General features: G+C 45.8%; 1 protein-coding gene across 4 annotated transcripts in view; it reads left to right on the plus strand.

Annotated features, from left to right (window-relative positions):
• The window catches only part of fbxw5 (F-box and WD repeat domain containing 5), a 273,144-nt gene that overhangs the window by 44,066 nt on the left and 209,525 nt on the right, over window positions 1-19,553 (plus strand). For all 4 annotated transcript variants that reach the window (XM_072488065.1, XM_072488066.1, XM_072488064.1 and 1 more), the window contains exon 3: window positions 19,090-19,247. In XM_072488065.1, coding sequence (XP_072344166.1) covers window positions 19,090-19,247 — 158 coding nt within the window. The remainder of the gene's footprint in view (window positions 1-19,089; window positions 19,248-19,553) is intronic.

The raw sequence follows: 19,553 nt of genomic DNA on the forward strand, positions 1-19,553 counted from the left end.
TAACAGACCAGACTCCAGCTTTTGTTCGGATACCGGACCAGACTCCAGCTTTTGTTCAGATACCGGACCAGACTCCAGCTTTTGTTCAGATACCGGACCAGACTCCAGCTTTTGTTCAGATACCGGACCAGGCCTCAGCTTTTGTTCGGATACCGGACCAGACTCCAGCTTTTGTTCAGATACCGGACCAGACTCCCGCTTTTGTTCAGATACCGGACCAGACTCCAGCTTTTGTTCGGATACCGGACCAGACTCCCGCTTTTGTTCGGATACCGGACCAGACTCCAGCTTTTGTTCAGATACCGGACCAGACTCCCGCTTTTGTTCAGATACCAGACCAGACTCCAGCTTTTGTCCGGATACCGGACTAGACTCCAGCTTTTGTTCAGATACCGGACCAGACTCCAGCTTTTGTTCGGATACCGGACCAGACTCCAGCTTTTGTTCGGATACCGGACCAGACTCCAGCTTTTGTCCGGATACCGGACCAGACTCCAGCTTTTGTTCGGATACCGGACCAGACTCCAGCTTTTGTTCGGATACCGGACCAGACTCCCGCTTTTGTTCGGATACCGGACCAGACTCCAGCTTTTGTTCAGATACCGGACCAGACTCCAGCTTTTGTTCGGATACCGGACCAGACTCCAGCTTTTGTTCGGATACCGGACCAGACTCCAGCTTTTGTTCGGATACCGGACCAGACTCCCGCTTTTGTTCGGATACCGGACCAGACTCCCGCTTTTGTTCATATAACAGACCAGACTCCAGCTTTTGTTCGGATACCGGACCAGACTCCAGCTTTTGTTCAGATACCGGACCAGACTCCAGCTTTTGTTCAGATACCGGACCAGACTCCAGCTTTTGTTCAGATACCGGACCAGACTCCAGCTTTTGTTCATATAACAGACCGGACTCCAGCTTTTGTTCGGATACTGGACCAGACTCCCGCTTTTGTTCAGATACTGGACCAGACTCCAGCTTTTGTTCGGATACCGGACCAGACTCCCGCTTTTGTTCGGATACCGGATCAGACTCACGCTTTTGTTCGGATACCGGACCAGACTCCCACTTTTGTCGGATACCGGACCAGACTCCAGCTTTTGTTCGGATACCGGACCAGACTCCCGCTATTGTTCGGATACCGGACCAGACTCCAGCTTTTGTTCGGATACTGGACCAGACTGCAGCTTTTGTTCGGATACCGGTCCAGACTCCCACTTTTGTTCGGATACCGGACCAGACTCACGCTTTTTTTCGGATACCGGACCAGACTCCAGCTTTTGTTCGGATACCGGACCAGACTCCAGCTTTTGTTCGGATACCGGTCCAGACTCCCACTTTTGTTCGGATACCGGACCAGACTCACGCTTTTTTTCGGATACCGGACCAGACTCCCGCTTTTGTTCGGATACCAGACCAGACTCCAGCTTTTGTTCGGATACCGGACCAGACTCCAGCTTTTGTTCGGATACCGGACCAGACTCCCGCTTTTGTTCGGATACCGGATCAGACTCACGCTTTTGTTCGGATACCGGACCAGACTCCCGCTTTTGTTCAGATACCGGACCAGACGCCAGCTTTTGTTCAGATACCGGACCAGACGCCAGCTTTTGTTCGGATACCGGACCAGGCTCCAGCTTTTGTTCGGATACCGGACTAGACTCCCGCTTTTGTTCGGATACCAGACCAGACTCCAGCTTTTATTCCGATACCGGACCAGACTCCCGCTTTTGTTCGGATACCAGACCAGACTCCAGCTTTTATTCCGATACCGGACCAGACTCCCGCTTTTGTTCGGATACCGGACCAGACTCCCGCTTTTGTTCGGATAACAGACCAGACTCCCGCTTTTGTTTGGATACTGGACCAGACTCCAGCTTTTGTTCGGATACCGGACCAGACCCCAGCTTTTGTTCAGATACCGGACCAGGCCTCAGCTTTTGTTCGGATACCGGACCAGACTCCAGCTTTTGTTCAGATACCGGACCAGACTCCCGCTTTTGTTCGGATACCGGACCAGACTCCAGCTTTTGTTCGGATACCGGACCAGACCCCAGCTTTTGTTCAGATACCGGACCAGACTCCAGCTTTTGTTCAGATACCGGACCAGACTCCCGCTTTTGTTCGGATACCGGACCAGACTCCCGCTTTTGTTCGGATACCGGACCAGACTCCCGCTTTTGTTCAGATACCGGACCAGACTCCCGCTTTTGTTCGGATACCAGACCAGACTCCAGCTTTTATTCCGATACCGGACCAGACCTCAGCTTTTGTTCGGATACCAGACCAGACCCCAGCTTTTGTTCGGATACCAGACCAGACTCCCGCCTTTGTTCGGATATCGGACCAGACTCCCGCTTTTGTTTGGATACCGGACCAGACTCCAGCTTTTGTTCGGATACTGGACCAGACCCCAGCTTTTGTTCGGATACCGGACCAGACTCCTGCTTTTGTTCGGATACTGGACCAGACTCCAGCTTTTGTTCGGATACTGGACCAGACTCCAGCTTTTGTTCGGATACCGGACCAGACTCCAGCTTTTGTTCAGATACCGGACCAGGCTCCAGCTTTTGTTCGGATACCGGACCAGACTCCCGCTTTTATTCCGATACCGGACCAGACTCCCGCTTTTGTTCGGCTACCGGACCAGACTCCCGCTTTTATTCCGATACCGGACCAGACTCCCGCTTTTATTCCTATACCGGACTAGACTCCCGCTTTTGTTCGGCTACCGGACCAGACTCCAGCTTTTGGGGGTGGCATTGTTAATTAGAAATAGTATAACAGCTGCAGAAATGCAGTTCGAGGAGTATCACCCTACTGAGTTAGTATGGGTTGAAGTCAGAAATAGGAAAGGAGCAGTCACCTTGTTAGGAGTTTTCTATAGGCCCCCCAATAGTAGCAGAGATGTGGAGGAACAGATTGGGAAACAGATTTTGGAAAGGTGCAGAAGTCACAGGTTGTAGTCATGGGTGACTTTAACTTCCCAAATATTGAGTGGAAACTCTTTAGATCAAATAGTTTGGATGGGGTGGTGTTTGTGCAGTGTGTCCAGGAAGCTTTTCTAACACAGTATGTAGATTGTCCGACCAGAGGAGGGGCAATATTGGATTTAGTACTTGGTAATGAACCAGGGCAAGTGATAGATTTGTTAGTGGGGGAGCATTTTGGAGCAAGTGACCACAATTCTGTGACTTTCACTTTAGTAATGGAGAGGGATAGGTGCGTGCAACAGGGCAAGGTTTACATTTGGGGGAAGGGTAAATACGATGTTGTCAGACAAGAATTGAAGTGCATAAGTTGGGAACATAGGCTGTCAGGGAAGGACACAAGTGAAATGTGGAACTTGTTCAAGGAACAGGTACTACGTGTCCTTGATATGTATGTCCCTGTCAGGCAGGGAAGAGATGGTCGAGTGAGGGAACCATGGTTGACAAGAGAGGTTGAATGTCTTGTTAAGAGGAAAAAGGAGACTTATGTAAGGCTGAGGAAACAAGGTTCAGACAGGGCATGGAGGGATACAAGATAGCCAGGAGGGAACTGAAGAAAGGGATTAGGAGAGCTAAGAGAGGGCATGAACAATCTTTGGTGGGTAGGATCAAGGAAAACCCCAAGGCCTTTTACACATATGTGAGAAATATGAGAATGACTAGAGCGAGGGTAGGTCCGATCAAGGACAGTAGCGGGAGATTGTGTATTGAGTCTGAAGAGATAGGAGAGGTCTTGAACGATACTTTTCTTCTGTATTTATAAATGAGAGGGGCGATATTGTTGGAGAGGACAGTGTGAAACAAATTGGTAAGCTCGAGGAAATACTTGTTAGGAACGAAGATGTGTTGGGCATTTTGAAAAACTTGATGATAGACAAGTCCCCCGGGCCTTACAGGATATATCCAAGGATTCTATGGGAAGCAAGAGATGAAATTGCAGAGCCGTTGGCAATGATCTTTTCGTCCTCACTGTCAACAGGGGTGGTACCAGGGGATTGGAGAGTGGCGAATGTCGTGCCCCTGTTCAAAAAAGGAAATGGGGATAACCCTGGGAATTACAGGCCAGTTAGTCTTACTTCGGTGGTAGGCAAAGTAATGGAAAGGGTACTGAAGGATAGGATTTCTGAGCATCTGGAAAGACACTGCTTGATTAGAGATAGTCAGCACGGATTTGTGAGGGGTAGGTCTTGCCTTACAAGTCTTATTGAATTCTTTGAGGAGGAGACCAAGCATGTGGATGAAGGTAAAGCAGTGGATGTAGTGTACATGGATTTTAGTAAGGCATTTGATAAGGGTCCCCATGGTAGGCTTCTGCAGAAAGTAAGGAGGCATGGGATAGTGGGAAATTTGGCCAGTTGGATAATGAACTGGCTAACCGATAGAAGTCAGAGAGTGGTGGGGGATGGCAAATATTCAGCCTGGATCCCAGTTACCAGTGGCGTAGCGCAGGGATCAGTTCTGGGTCCTCTGCTGTTTGTGATTTTCATTAATGACTTGGATGAGGGAGTTGAAGGGTGGGTCAGTAAATTTGCAGACGATACGAAGATTGATGGAGTTGTGGATAGTAGGGAGGGCTGTTGTCGGCTTCAAAGAGACATAGATAGGATGCAGAGCTAGGCTGAGAAGTGGCAGATGGAGTTTAACCCTGAAAAGTGTGAGGTTGTCCATTTTGGAAGGACAAATATGAATGCGGAATACAGGGTTAACGGTAGAGTTCTTGGCAATGAAATGAAAATCGCTTATTGTAGGCTTCAAATGAAGTTACTGTGGAAGCCCCTAGTCGCCACATTCCGGCGCATGTTCGGGGAGGCTGTTACGGGAATCGAACCGTACTGCTGGCCTGCCTTGGTCTGCTCTTGGGGTCTATGTTCATACATCTTTGAAAGTTGCCACTCAAGTGGATAGAGCTGTGAAGAAGGCCTATGGTGTTCTCGCGTTCATTAACAGAGGGATTGAATTTAAGAGCCGTGAGGTGATGATGCAGCTGTACAAAACTTTGGTAAGGCCACATTTGGAGTACTGTGTGCTGTAGTAAAGAAATTAATGGGATTGTAGGTGAGCAAATCTGCAGGGCTTGATAATCTTCATCCCAGAGCACTTAAGGTGGTCATTAAACAGGGAGCTGTAGACCCATGAGCCTAATGTTGATAGTGGGGAAGTTGCTGGAGTCCATATTCAAGGATTTTTTTGGAAAGCAGTGGTATAATCAGACAAAGTCAGCATGGATTTACAAAAGGGAAATCATTCTTGACAAATCTACTAGAATTCTTTGAAGGTGTAACTAGTAGAGTTGACATGGGAAAACAGGTGGATGTGGTTTAGTTAGACTTTCAGAAGACTTTTGATAAGGTCTCACAAAGCAGAATAATATGTAAATTACAGAGCATGGGATTACGGGTAGCGTCTTGAGATGGATAGAAATCTGGTTAGCAGACAGGAAGCAAAAAGCTGGAATAAACGGGTTGGGTCTTTTTCTGATTGGCAGGTAGTGACTAGTGGGGTACCGCAGGGATCTGTGCTTGGAACCCAACTGTTCACATTATGTATTAATGATTTGGAAGAGGGAACTAAATGTATTCTCTCAATTTGCAGATGCTACAAAGTTGGGTGGGAGGGTGAGCTGTGAGGAGGATGCAGAGATGCTTCAGTGGGATTTGGACAGGCTGAGTGAGTGGGCACATGCATGGCAGACGCATGCGGTATAATGTGGATAAATGTGAGGTTAGCCGCTTCGGTACCAAACATTCCCTGAGGTGGAAGCCACTTATCGACTTCTTTAAAGTGAATTAAGGCTTCGGGGGGGGGGGGTTCATATTTTTTCTTTGTTTTGGGTGGGTGGGGAGATAAGGGGGGAAAATAAGGGGGCGGGGTGAGTCGCAGGCTTCATAGATTATCATAGAATTTACAGTGCAGAAGGAGGCCATTCGGCTCATCGAGTCTGCACCGGCTCTTGGAAAAAGCACCCGACCCAAGGTCAACCCCTCCACCCTATCCCCATGGATAAAGAACTGGCTGCGCAACAAGGAGACAGAGAGTAGTGGTGGAAGGGAGTGTCTCAAAAAGGAGAAAGGTGACTAGTGGTGTTCCACAGGGATCCGTGCTCGGACCACTGTTGTTTGTGATATACATAAATGATCTGGACGAAGGTATAGGTGGTCTGATCAGCAAGTTTGCAGATAATACTAAGATTGGTGGAGTTGCAGATAGCGAGGAGAACTGTCAGAGAATACAGCAAAATATAAATAGATTGGAGAGTTGGGCAGGGAAATGGCAGATGGAGTTCAATCCAGGCAAATGCGAGGTGATGCATTTTGGAAGATCTAATTCAAGAGCGGACTATACGGTCAAGGGAAGAGTCCTGGGGAAAATTGATGTACAGAGAGATCTGGGAGTTCAGGTCCATTGTACCCTGAAGGTGGCAATGCAGGTCGATAGAGTGGTCAAGAAGGCATACAGTGCTTGCCTTCATCGGACGGGGTATTGAAGGTCATGTTACAGTTGTATAGGATTTTGGTTAGGCCACATTTGGAATACAGCGTGCAGTTCTGGTCGCCACATTACCAGAAGGATGTGGATGCTTTAGAGAGGGTGCAGAGGAGGTTCACCAGGATGTGCCTGGTATGGAGGGTGCTAGCTATGAAGAAAGGTTGAGTAGATTAGGATTATTTTCGTTGGAAAGACGGAGGTTGAGGGGGGACCTGATTGAGGTCTACAAAATCTATGAGAGGTATGGACAGGGTGGATAGCAACAAGCTTTTTCCAAGAGTGGGGGTGTCAATTACAAGGGGTCACGATTTCAAGGTGAGAGGGGGAAAGTTTAAGCGAGATGTACGTGGAAAGTTTTTTACGCAGAGGGTGGTGGGTGCCTGGAACGCTTTGCCAGCGGAGGTGGTAGAGGCGGGCACAATAGCATCATTTAAGATGCATCTAGACCGATACATGAATGGGCGGGGAACAGAGGGAAGTAGATCCTTGGAAAATAGGTGACAGGTTTAGATAAAGGATCTGGATCGGTGCAGGCTGGGAGGGCCGAAGGGCCTGTTCCTGTGCTGTAATTTTCTTTGTTCTATAACCCAGTAACCCCACCCAACACTAAGGGCAATTTTGGACACTAAGGGCAATTTATCATGTCCATTCCACCTAACCTGCACATCTTTGGACTGTGGGAGGAAACCGGAGCACCCGGAGGAAACTCACGCACACACGGGGAGGATGTGCAGACTCCGCACAGACAGTGACCCAAGCCGGAATCAAACCTGGGACCCTGGAGCTGTGAAGCAATTGTGCTATCCACAAGGCTACTGTGCTGCTTGTTCTCTGTTGCCGGTTGGCTTATGTTTTTATATCTGTTGGTTTTTGTCGTGATATTTGCAAAATGCCGTTCTAAAAAATATTTTATTTTAAATTTAAATCCGATAACAGACTGCAAATCTACTGGCAGCCCTGGCTCCTCCCATTAATTACATCATCTATATCCCACTAAGTTCCATGATCTTCTTAGCTAGGACTAATTACGATCCCTCTTACTATCTATACTCCAAGGAACTATCCAAAATATAAACAATGTTCCTTTGCCCACTCTCTGTAAACAAGTAAATGGTTAAAATCAATAATTACATCACCTTTTACGATTTCTTAATTACACCTTTAGTAGACATACTGCCTGTATGTATTTTAAACCAGGGTTTTTAATAGCATTACTGCAACAGAATATAGTATATAACATTTTTTCATGCACTGAGCTGCAGTGTCAGAGCTGCTGTATCAAACGAGGACTCTGCCTGATCTCGCCAATAGATCTAACAGATTCCACGTCACTATTGGAGAAGAGTTGGGCTCATTATCATATTGCTGCTTTTGAGACCTTGCTTTGCACAAATCAATTGTCACCTTTTCTAAATCATAACAATATCAAAAATTCAAAGCTTTGACAAAGAGTCATCCAGACTCGAAATGTTAGCTCCCTTCTCTCTCCACAGATCATAGAATCATATGGTGCAGAAGGAGGCCATTTGGCTCATGGAGTCTGCACCGGCCCTTGGAAAGAGCACCCTACTTAAGCCCACACCTCCACCGTAACCCAGGAACCCCACCTAACCTTTTGGACACTAAGGGGCAATTTAGCATTGCCAATCCAACTAACCTGCACATCCTTGGACTGTGGGAGGAAACTGGAGCACCCGGAGGAAACCCACACGGACACGGGGAGAAAATGCAAACTCCACCCAAAGCCGGAATTGAACCTGGGACTCTGGAGCTGTGAGGTAGCAGTGCTAACTAAGGTGCCACCTCTACTGTCAGACCTGCTGAGATTGTCCTGTACTTTCTGTTTTTGTTCAAGAATTCAAAACCATTTTTATAATGGTGGAGCACATTGCGCCAACCTGAGTTTGTGAAAGCTGCTACAACAATGCAAGTCATCTTAGAGGTGCTTCTGACTTGAAAGTCCACCTCAATGATCACTGAACTGCCTTCCCCTGATACATTAACCCTCTCACTGATCCCCCCCGATACATTAACCCTCTCTCACACTCCCCATACCCAAGAACCATAGAATCCCTACAGTGCAGAAAGAGGCCATTCGGCCTATCTAGTCTGCACAGACCCTCTCCCCCTATCCCACAACCCCACCTAACCTTCATATCCCTGAACATGAAGAGGCCATTCAGCCCATCTTGTCATGCTGGTTCTCTGCAAGACCAGGAGCGGGATTCTCCAATAATGGGGCTATGCCTCCACTCCAGCGTCAAAACACGGGCGTTTCACTCTGGACTTTCTTCTGTTATGGGTGAGGCGTTTTCAGAACCCCAAAATGTATCATGGAGTTCAACCAACTTCTCCCTTTAATGTATTTATTGCTTTTTCTAGCACACGGTTTGTTCCCGAGGTGTGGGATTACAATTATGCACACGTGGGTTTTTAAACACAAAACACTGTTTATTCTGTGAACTCAACTTAACATCTGAAATAAACATTGGATCCCTTAACACCCCTTACTTCAAAGATAACTCCGAAAATATTGCAATAATTCCTCAAAATGTTCCTTCAAACTTCCAAGAGACTTAACACCTTTAAACAGAATCACATCAGGTTAAAGGCTTTACTATTGTGAGTTTAAATCACCCAAATGATCCAGAGATAGTCTTTCATGGCAGAGATCCAGCTCACTGCAAACACAGACACTCCCAAGCTCTTTTCCTCCAAACTGCAGCTCTCTGGGAACACAGACACACACAAACTCTTTTTCAAACTGCAAAACTAAACTGCAAAATGGCTGACCTGACCTCAGCTCCACCCACTCTCTGACATCACTGTTTTCTTAAAGGTACATTGCTTAAACATCCATGTCTTAAAGGTACTCTCACATGACACCTTCCCCCAAGAAAAAAAAAGAAACTATCAACTTCAAGATGGTTTCATTTTTCACTTTTGCACCATCCACTAAGAAATGTACACAGTAAATATACCTTCTCGTTTTAAAAAAAAAACACATGCAAACAGGTAAATAACATAGTCCATTTTTCTTTGTTCTTCTTCGTCCAACCAAAATTCTTCTTGATTGACAGTCTCTTTGAACAAAGTCTCTGCACGATCCATCCATTCCTCCACTCCTCGGCAATTCTCTTTAGAATCAGATACTCTAGTTCAATCTGACCACAGAGACCCGTGCAATGCTCCAATACAGGAACATTGGTGATCACAGCTTTCAGGCAGTCAAATGCCTGTTGAAAGTCCGCTGTCCATTGAAATTTTTTACGTTTTTTACATTTTCAGCAATTCCATCAGTGGAGTAATCACGCCACAAAACTTTTGCACAGCTGTTCGATCAAAGCCATTCATGCTAAGAAATCGCATTATTTCCCTTCGTCTTGAGGGTATCGGAAACTCCGCAAAGAAAGTGATTTGGGCTTCTCCAAATTCACTTTCGGCTAGATTCATCACCACACCAGCCTCCTGAAGTCGACCGAAGATCTCCATACGATGTTTTAAATGTTCTTTCCATGTCTGGAAGTTGGAAATAAAAGCAGATTGTCCCACTTTCTCAATGCAATCCTCCAAACGCGGGATAGGATAAGAGTCCGTTCTTGTAACTGCATTCACCTTTCGATAGTCCACACACAACCGCTGGGTACCGTCTGATTTAGGTACCATCACTATGGGTAAGCTCCATTGGCTGCAACCCACTTCAATTGTGCCATTTTTAAGCATACTCTCAATCTCTCTGTTAACCTGTGCCAATTTTAAAAGATTAAGTCTATATGGATGTTGTTTGATAGGAACAGTATTTCCCACATCTACACCATTTTAGTATTTCCCAATTTATCTCTACAAACTTGCCCATGTGATATCAATAACTCTTTCAGGTCAGTTCGTTTTTCCTCTGGAAGGTAACTTAACAATTCATCCCAATTTGTAAGAACATCCTCATTTTCCAATTTAATTTGAGGTATGTCAAATTCACAGTCATCTGGATTTGGTTCGTCACTTTGAGTTAGAATCATTAAAACCTCCTTTTTCTCTCCTTCCCTTTCAAAGTACCTTTTAAGCATATTCACATGACACACTCGGTGAGTCTTCCTTCTATCTGGTGTTTTTACCACATAATTCACCTCACTTAATTTCCTTTCAATCTGATACGGTCCACAAAACCTAGCTTTTAAAGGCTCCCCTACCACTGGTAACAACACTAAAACTTTATCCCCACTGGCAAAACTACGAACTTTGGATTTCTTGTCCGCTACCCGTTCCATCACATTTTGTGCAACTTTCAAATGTTGTCGAGCCAATTCACCTGCTCTGTTTAATCGTTCCTTAAAATTTGACATGTAATCCAATAGTGTAATTTCCGATTTCTCACCCACCAATTTTTCCTTAATCAATTTAAGTGGTCCTCTTACCTCATGACCAAAAATTAGTTCAAAAGGACTAAATTTGGTAGACTCATTAGGTGTATCCCTAATTACAAACAATATGAATGGGATTCCTTTATCCCAATCCTCTGGATAATCTTGACAATACGCCCTCAACATTGACTTTAATGGCTGATGCCACCTTTCTAACGCTCCCTGCGATTCTGGATGGTACGCAGTTGATTTAAATTGTTTTATTCCTAAGCTATCCATAACTTCTTTGAATAACTTTGGAGTAAAATTCGATACTTGATCCGATTGAATTTCTGTGGGTAGTCCATATCTAGTAAAGAATTTAAATAACTCCTCCACAATCCTTTTAGCTGTAATATTACGTACTGGAAACCTAGTAGACACATCCATTACAGTCAAAAGATATTGATTCCCACTTTTTGTTTTAGGAAACGGTCCTGCACAATCGATTAGGACCCTTGTAAATGGTTCCTCAAATGCTGGAATGGGTATTAAGGGCTGGTTTTCTCACTGCTTGAGGTTTCCCTGTCACTTGACATGTGTGACATGATTGACAAAATGTAACATCTTTATGTAGTCCAGGCCAATAAACATGTTTCTGGATTTTAGCTTGAGTTTTCCCTATTCCCAAATGAATGACCTCCCACTGGTACCTCATGTGCAACTCGCAACACCTCTTTTCCATACCCTACCGGCAATACTACTTGATGAACTTCTGCCCACTTTACATCCGCCTGCATGTGTACAGGACTCCATTTTGTCATCAAGACATCACTTTTACGGTAATAACACTCTGGTATACTCTCAGATTCCTCTTTCGTATATGCTTTCTGATATATCCGTTTTATTTCTACATCTTTCTGTTGTAACTCCGCCAATTTTCCTGAACTAAAAATATCCGCCTCATCCTCCACCTTTTCTTGTTCTTTTTCAACCATCTAATCAAAAATCATTTCTGATAATTGCACTTCAACTTCACCTTCACTCTTTGATTTCTCCTCTTGTCTTAACCTGTGACTTTGCGACCTTGTTACTACACAATCTGGAAAAATCATAGGATATTCGTCCTTCAACCCTTCAGATGTCTGATTTTCCACTGGCTTATCAACCACAGTAGGCATCACTCCCACCTGCGATCCATTACCCAAGATAAGTTGTATTCCTGGACAAGATAGTTTATCTATTACTCCTACTACCACTTCACCACTCTTCACTGGACTTTCCAACCTTACCTTATATAATGGAACGCTACTCCTCTCACCCTGAATTCCACATTTCACCACCTTGTCTGGCAACATTCTTCCAAAATTACATAATTCCTCATCTCTTACCATTAAAGATTGACTAGCCCCTGTATCTCTTAAAATTGTGACTTCTTTACCTGCTCCTCCTGACACACGAGTAAACTTTACCCACACAAGTAAATTCTTTAAAGACATCTGGCACCTTCTTAACAATTATTTCTTGAAAAGACTGTACAATCGTTTGCACCTCCTTCGCTTCCCTTCGGCTTTCCTTTACCACTCTAACAAACCCCACTGTCTTATCCTGTTTTACCACATCAGCCTTCCCAGTGCTTTTCTTCAACCACTAACACTGTGACTTTACATGGCCTAGTTTATTACAGTGAAAACATCTGAAACTTTTCATTTCTTTTCCACCCTCCTGGAGTTCTTTTTTAATCTGAGGTACACTCTCTTTATTGTCTCACATCAGATCACCTTTACCTTTACCACTTGAGTATTTCTCATGTCCCCAGTTTCTATCCCTCACCGGCTGAAACTGATGTCGGAAACCAATCTTTGATTTATGAACTAATTCATAATCATCTGCCATTTCTGCTGCTAATCTCGCAGTTTTAACCCTCTGCTCTTCCACACGAGTTCTCACTACATCAGGAATTGAATTTTTAAACTCCTCCAAAAGTATGATTTCTCTGAGAGCTTCATACGTTTGGTCTATTTTCAAAGCCCTTATCCACTTATCAAAATTACTATGTTTGAGCCTTTCAAACTCCATGTATGTTTGACCAAATTATTTCCTTAAATTTCTAAACCTTTGTCTGTAAGCTTCAGGCACAAGCTCATATGCACTTAAGATGGATTTCTTCCCCTCCTCATACGTTCCAGATACCTCCTCCGGTAGTGATGCAAACACTTCACTAGCTCTACCTACCAGCTTTGTTTGAATCCGTAATACCCACATGTCCTGTGGCCATTTCATTTGTTTAGCTACCTTCTCAAATGAAATGAAAAAGGCTTCCACTTCCTTCTCGTCAAACCTTGGCAATGCTTGGACATATTTAAATAGATTCCCACCAAGCCTTCGACTATGACACTCTTTCTCACTATCATAGATTATCATAGAATTTACAGTGCAGAAGGAGGCCATTCGGCCCATCGAGTCTGCACTGGCTCTTGGAAAGAGCACCCTCCCCACGGTCAACACCTCCACCCTATCCCCATAACCCAGTAACCCCACCCAACACTAAGGGAAACTTTGGACACTAAGGGCAATTTATCATGGCCAATCCACCTAACCCGCACATCTTTGGACTGTGCGAGGAAACCGGAGCACCCGGAGGAAACCCACGCACACACGGGGAGGAAGTGCAGACTCCGCACATACAGTGACCCAAGCCGGAATCGAACCTGGGACCCTGGAGCTGTGAAGCAATTGTGCTATCCACAATGCTACCGTGCTGCACTACCCTCATCACTATCATCCAACTGTACGTTTCCCTTTACGTCTGCCAATTTTAACTGATTGTCATGTTTCATGGCCATTTTCTGAAGTTCAAACTCCCTCTCTTTATCTTTTTCCCTGATCTGTATCTCCCTTTCTTTTTGGCTATTCTTTCTTTTCTCCTTTCTTCTCCTTTTCTTTTGCCTCTCTCTCTCTTTCTCTTTCGCTTTCCTCTCTCTCACTCTCGTATTCAAGCCGCTTTAATTCTTTCTCATGTTCCATTTGTTTAATTTGCAACTGAATTTTTGCCATTTCCAATGAGTCAAACTCTGTCTCAGGCAACTTTAAATGCTTAACCACCGCCATAATTACCTCACTTTTTCGCATTTTGTCAGGTAATGTTAACTGCAATGTTCTTGCCAAATCTAACAGTCTGCTTTTCGTTTCTGTCCGTAAGGTACTACGTGTGACATTCTCCACCCCCAAAAACTTCTGAGCCTCTGAAAGAGCCATTGTCCACAACACTCTCCCCACTTAAACTAAAATACCACACCGGAAAAGCAACAATCCTTCACTGTCTTTAAGTTCACAAAAGCCAATCCAGTAGATAGACTTTTATCCTCCTCGAGCCCCCAATTGTTATAGGCGAGGCGTTTTCAGAACCCCAAAATGTACCATGGAGTTCAACCAATCTCTCTCTTTAATGTATTTGTTGCTTTTCCTAGCACACGGCTTGCTCCCTAGGTGTGGGATTACAATTATGGACACGTGGGTTTTTAAACACAAAACACTGTTTATTCCATGCACTCAACTTAGCATCTTAAATAAACATTGTATCCCTTAACACCCCTTACTTCAAAAAAGATGTGGAGATGCCGGCGTTGGACTGGGGTGAGCACAGTACGAAGTCTTACAACACCAGGTTAAAGTCCAACAGGTTTGTTTCGATGTCACTAGCTTTCGGAGCGCTGCTCCTTCCTCAGGTGAATGAAGAGGTCTGTTCCAGAAACACATATATAGACAAATTCAAAGATGCCAAACAATGCTTGGAATGCGAGCATTAGCAGGTGATTAAATCTTTACAGATCCAGAGATGGGGTAACCCCAGGTTAAAGAGGTGTGAATTGTACCAAGCCAGGACAGTTGGTAGGATTTTGCAGGCCAGATGGTGGGGGATGAATGTAATGCGACATGAATCCCAGGCCCCGGTTGAGGCCGCACTCATGTGTGCGGAACTTGGCTATAAGTTTCTGCTCGGCGATTCTGCGTTGTCGCGGGTCCTGAAGGCCGCCTTGGAGAACGCTTACCCGGAGATCAGAGGCTGAATGCCCTTGACTGCTGAAGTGTTCCCCGACTGGAAGGGAACATTCCTGCCTGCCGATTGTTGCGCGATGTCCGTTCATTCATTGTCGCAGCGTCTGTATGGTCTCGCCAATGTACCACGCTTCGGGACATCCTTTCCTGCAGCGTATGAGGTAGACAACGTTGGCCGAGTCGCACGAGTATGTACCGCGTACCTGGTGGGTGGTGTTCTCACGTGTAATAGTGGTATCCATGTCGATGATCTGGCACGTCTTGCAGAGATTGCCATGACAGGGTTGTGTGGTGTCGAGGTCACTGTTCTGAAGACCCCATCTCTGGATCTGTAAAGATTTAATCACCTGCTAATGCTCGCATTCCAAGCATTGTTTGGCATCTTTGAATTTGTCTATATATATGTTTCTGGAACATACCTCTTCATTCACCTGAGGAAGGAGCAGCGCTCCGAAAGCTAGTGACATCGAAACAAACCTGTTGGACTTTAACCTGGTGTTGTAAGACTTCGTACTGTTCAAAAAAGATAACTCTGAAAATATTGCAACAGTAAATAATTCCTCAAAATGTCACTTCAAACTTCCAAGAGACTTGACACCTTTAAACAGAATCACATCAGGTTAAAGGCTTTACTATTATGAGTTTAAATCACCCAAATGATCCAGAGATAGTCTTTCATGGCAGAGATCCAGCTCACTGCAAACACAGACACTCCCAAGCTCTTTTCCTCCAAACCGCAGCTCTCTGGAAACACACAGAACACACAAGCTGCTTTTTAAAACTGCAGCTCTCTGGAAACACACAAGCTCTTTTTCAAACTGCAAAACTAAACTGCAAAATAGCTGACCTGACCTCAGCTCAACCCACTCTCTGACGTCACTGTTTTCTTAAAGGTACATTGCTTAAACATCCATGTCTTAAAGGTACTCTCATATGACACTTCAAATGATTCTCCTACCTGAAGGGGATTAGCAGGACCCTGGAGTACTCCAAGCAGCTCTCTGCGATAGTCAGAGGCTTTTCCCCAGGGTAGAGGGGTCAATTACTAGGGGGCATAGGTTTAAGGTGAGGGGGGCAAGGTTTAGAGTAGATGTACGAGGCAAGTTTTTTACGCAGAGGGTAGTGGGTGCCTGGAACTCACTACCGGAGGAGGTGGTGGAAGCAGGGACGATAGGGACATTTAAGGGGCATCTTGACAAATACATGAATAGGATGGGAATAGAGGGATACGGACCCAGGAAGTGTAGAAGATTGTAGTTTAGTCGGACAGCATGGTCGGCACGGGCTTGGAGGGCCGAAGGGCCTGTTCCTGTGCTGTACATTTCTTTGTTCTTTGTTGGTCTTTGATACGGGGCCCTGCACTTCCGGTCGAGAGTCCGCGCATGCGCCTTTGGCGGCCGCCCCATGCGACGTGGCGGACACACAACACGGAGCAGCCCTGACAATATAGGCTCCCCCGGGATCGGTGGCCCCCGATCGCCACCGTGGCCGTCCCCGGGTGAAGGATCAACACGCCCCCCACCAGGGCGGCTGCGGATCGCAGGGGTGCCTCAGTCAATGCCCCCCTACCCGCGCCGTGTAGACCGCGCAAGCGTGCGATTAACGGCGATTCTCCGGTCCCCGGCGGGAGCGTGTCGCGACAGGTTTCGGCGTCAACGCACGTTCTCTGCCCCCGCGCCGAAATCGGAGAATCCCACCCCCATTCACCTGGTGCCACACCCCTGCCTTCTCCTCGTAACCCCATACATTCTTCCTTTTCAGGTAATAATCCAATTCTCTCTTCAACCTGCCCCCAGCACACTTTCGGGCACTGGATGCCAAGTCTTAACCACTGGCTATAGAAATAGATTTTTTTCTTATGTCTCCATTCCTCTTTGTGCCAATTGCCTTGGCAATTGGTGTGCTCTGGATCTCGATCTGTCCATAAGTGGGAATAGTTTCTCCCGATCTACTCTGTCCAGACCCCTGGTGATTTTGAGCATCTCTATCAAATCTCTTCTCAATGTTCAAAGAGCAAAGAACAATACAGCACAGGAACAGGTCCTTCGGCTCTCCAAGCCTGCACCGACCATGGTACCTGCCTAAACTAAAACCGTAAGCACTTATGGAGTCCATATCCTTCCATTCCCACCCTATTCATATACCTGTCTAGATGTCTCTTAAATTCCGCTATTGTACCTGTTCCCACCACCTCACCAGGCAGCGCGTTCCATATATTTACCACCTTCTGCGTAAAAAAAACTTGGCTCACACATCTGTTCTAAACTTTTCCCCACGCACTTTCAATCTATGTCCCCTCGTACTTGACTCTCGTACCCTAGGAAAGAGCATCTAACTACTCACTCTGTCCATGCCACTCACAATAGGTTATCAGGTCGCCTCTCAAGCTCCGTCGTTCCGGTGAGAACAGACCTAGTTTATATAACCTCTCCTCATAGCTAATGCCCTAAATACCAGGCAACATCCTAGTAAACCACTTCTCTACCTTCTCCAAAGCATCCACATTCTTCTGGCAGTGTGGTGACCAGAATTGTACACTCAGGAGAACAGCCCCAGCTTTTCCAACCCATCCTCATACTCCTAACTGAAGCTCCTTATCCCCAGAACCATTCCTGTGAGTCTTTTTCTGCAATTGTCGCATCTTTCCGAAACTGTGGAGTTAGATTTTAAACTAGGGCACCACGGTAGCACAAGTGGTTAGCACTGTGGCTTCACAGCACCAGGGTCCCAGGTTCGATTCCCCACTGGGTCACTGCCTGTGTGGAGTCTGCACATTCTCCCCGTGTCTGTGTGAGTTTCTTCCAGGTGCTCCGGTTTCCTCCCACAGTCCAAAGACGTGCAGGTTAGGTGGATTTGCCATGATAAATTGTCCTTAATGACCAAAAACAGGTTAGGAGGGGTTATTGGGTTACGGGGATAGGGTGAAAGTGAGGGCTTAAGTGGGCCGGTGCAGACTAGATGAGCCGAATAGCCTCCTTCTGCACTGTATGTTCTATGTTTGTGGTGTCCAGAACTGGATGCTCCAGTTAAAGCTGAACTTGTGTTTTATGTAGATTTAATATAACCTCCTTTCTCTTGTACTCTGTGTCCCTATTAATAGAGAGTGAATTATTAAATTCACTCTCAACCTGTCCTGTCACCTTCAATGATTTTCGCAGGTATACACCCAGATCCCTCTGCCCCTGGATCCCTTCAGAATGATATCCTGCGTTTTATACTGCCTCTCCTTTCACAATGAATCATTTCACATATCCCTCCGTTAGATTTTAATCCTCCCATTCCATCAACCTGTCTATGTCCTTTTGAAATTTATCATTGTCCTTCACACAGTTCACAATGCTTCGATGGTTTGCATCATCCATTAATTTTACAGTTTGATTTGTACACCAATGCTTCGGTCATTATATATCAAGAATAGCGAGGGTCCCAACACTGATCCCTGGGGAATTCCACAACAAACCTTCCTTCAGTGTGAAAAATCATCATTCGGTACTCCTCTCTCTTTTCTGCCACACGGTCCATTTCTTCTCCATAGAAACATAGAATTCCTACAGTGCAGAAGGAGGCCATTTGGCCCATCAAGTCTGCACCGACCCCCAGAAAGAGCACCCTCCCTAGGTCCACTCCCCCACCCTATCCCTGTAACCCCACCTAACCTGAACACCATTGGACACTAAGGGGCAATTTAGCATGACCAATCCACCTGCACATCTTTGGACTGTGGGAGGAAACCAGAGCACCTACACGGGGAGAACGTGCAGACTCCGCACAGACAGTCACCCAAGGCTGGAATTGAACCCGGGTCCCTGGCACGGTGGTGCCTCCATGTTGCCACCGTCCCTTTTATTCAATGAATGATAACTTTGCTCACAATCTGTTTTACCAACTGCCTTTTGGAAGTCAAGTGTACATCAACCTTAATGCTAATGCTGGTCCAGGTTCTGAGCACAGCCAGGTAAGGATACCAGGACAGTCAACAGCTGCCCCAATATTGTTTCTCTGAGAGGGCATTCTCAGGTCTTATCCTCAAATGTTTGCCATTTGTCCATTTCGCACACACACACCATCAGCCCTGTGGCCTCCCTTAGCCCCTTTCTCAGACAACATTGCAGAGTTCTATTTCAGACAGAGTGCATGAAACTGAGTCACACTGAAGAGATCTCTGAAAACCTGTACTGCCGTAACACAGGTTAACATTGACATTGTGTCTCTTGCAGCTGCTATTTCGTGGCTGGGAGAATTTCAGAGACTGTATGACACAGTTCCGTGTGTGGAAGTGGAGGAACTGAAAGAACATCGCGACCAGGTCTTACACATCAGCTTCTCTCACAATGGCTACTTCTTTGGATCCTGTTCCAAGGACTGTTTTGTCAAGGTAAGACCTCTCTCACTCTGTGAGTATACAACCTCTCTCACTCTGTGAGTATACGACCTCTCTTACACTGTGTGAGGATACGACCTCTCTCACTCTGTGTGAGGATACGACCTCTCTCTGTCTGTGTGAGGAAACAACCTGTTTCACTCTGTGCGAGGATACGACCTCTCTCTCTCTCACTGTGTGAGGATACGACCACTCTCTCTCTCTGTGAGGATACGACCTCTCTCACTCTGTGTGAGGATAAGACCTCTCCCTCTCTGAGGAAAAGACCTCTCTCCCTCTGAGAGAATACGACCTCTCTCA

Source organism: Scyliorhinus torazame, chromosome 22 (genome assembly GCF_047496885.1).
Source record: "Scyliorhinus torazame isolate Kashiwa2021f chromosome 22, sScyTor2.1, whole genome shotgun sequence".
Lineage (NCBI taxonomy): Eukaryota > Metazoa > Chordata > Chondrichthyes > Carcharhiniformes > Scyliorhinidae > Scyliorhinus > Scyliorhinus torazame.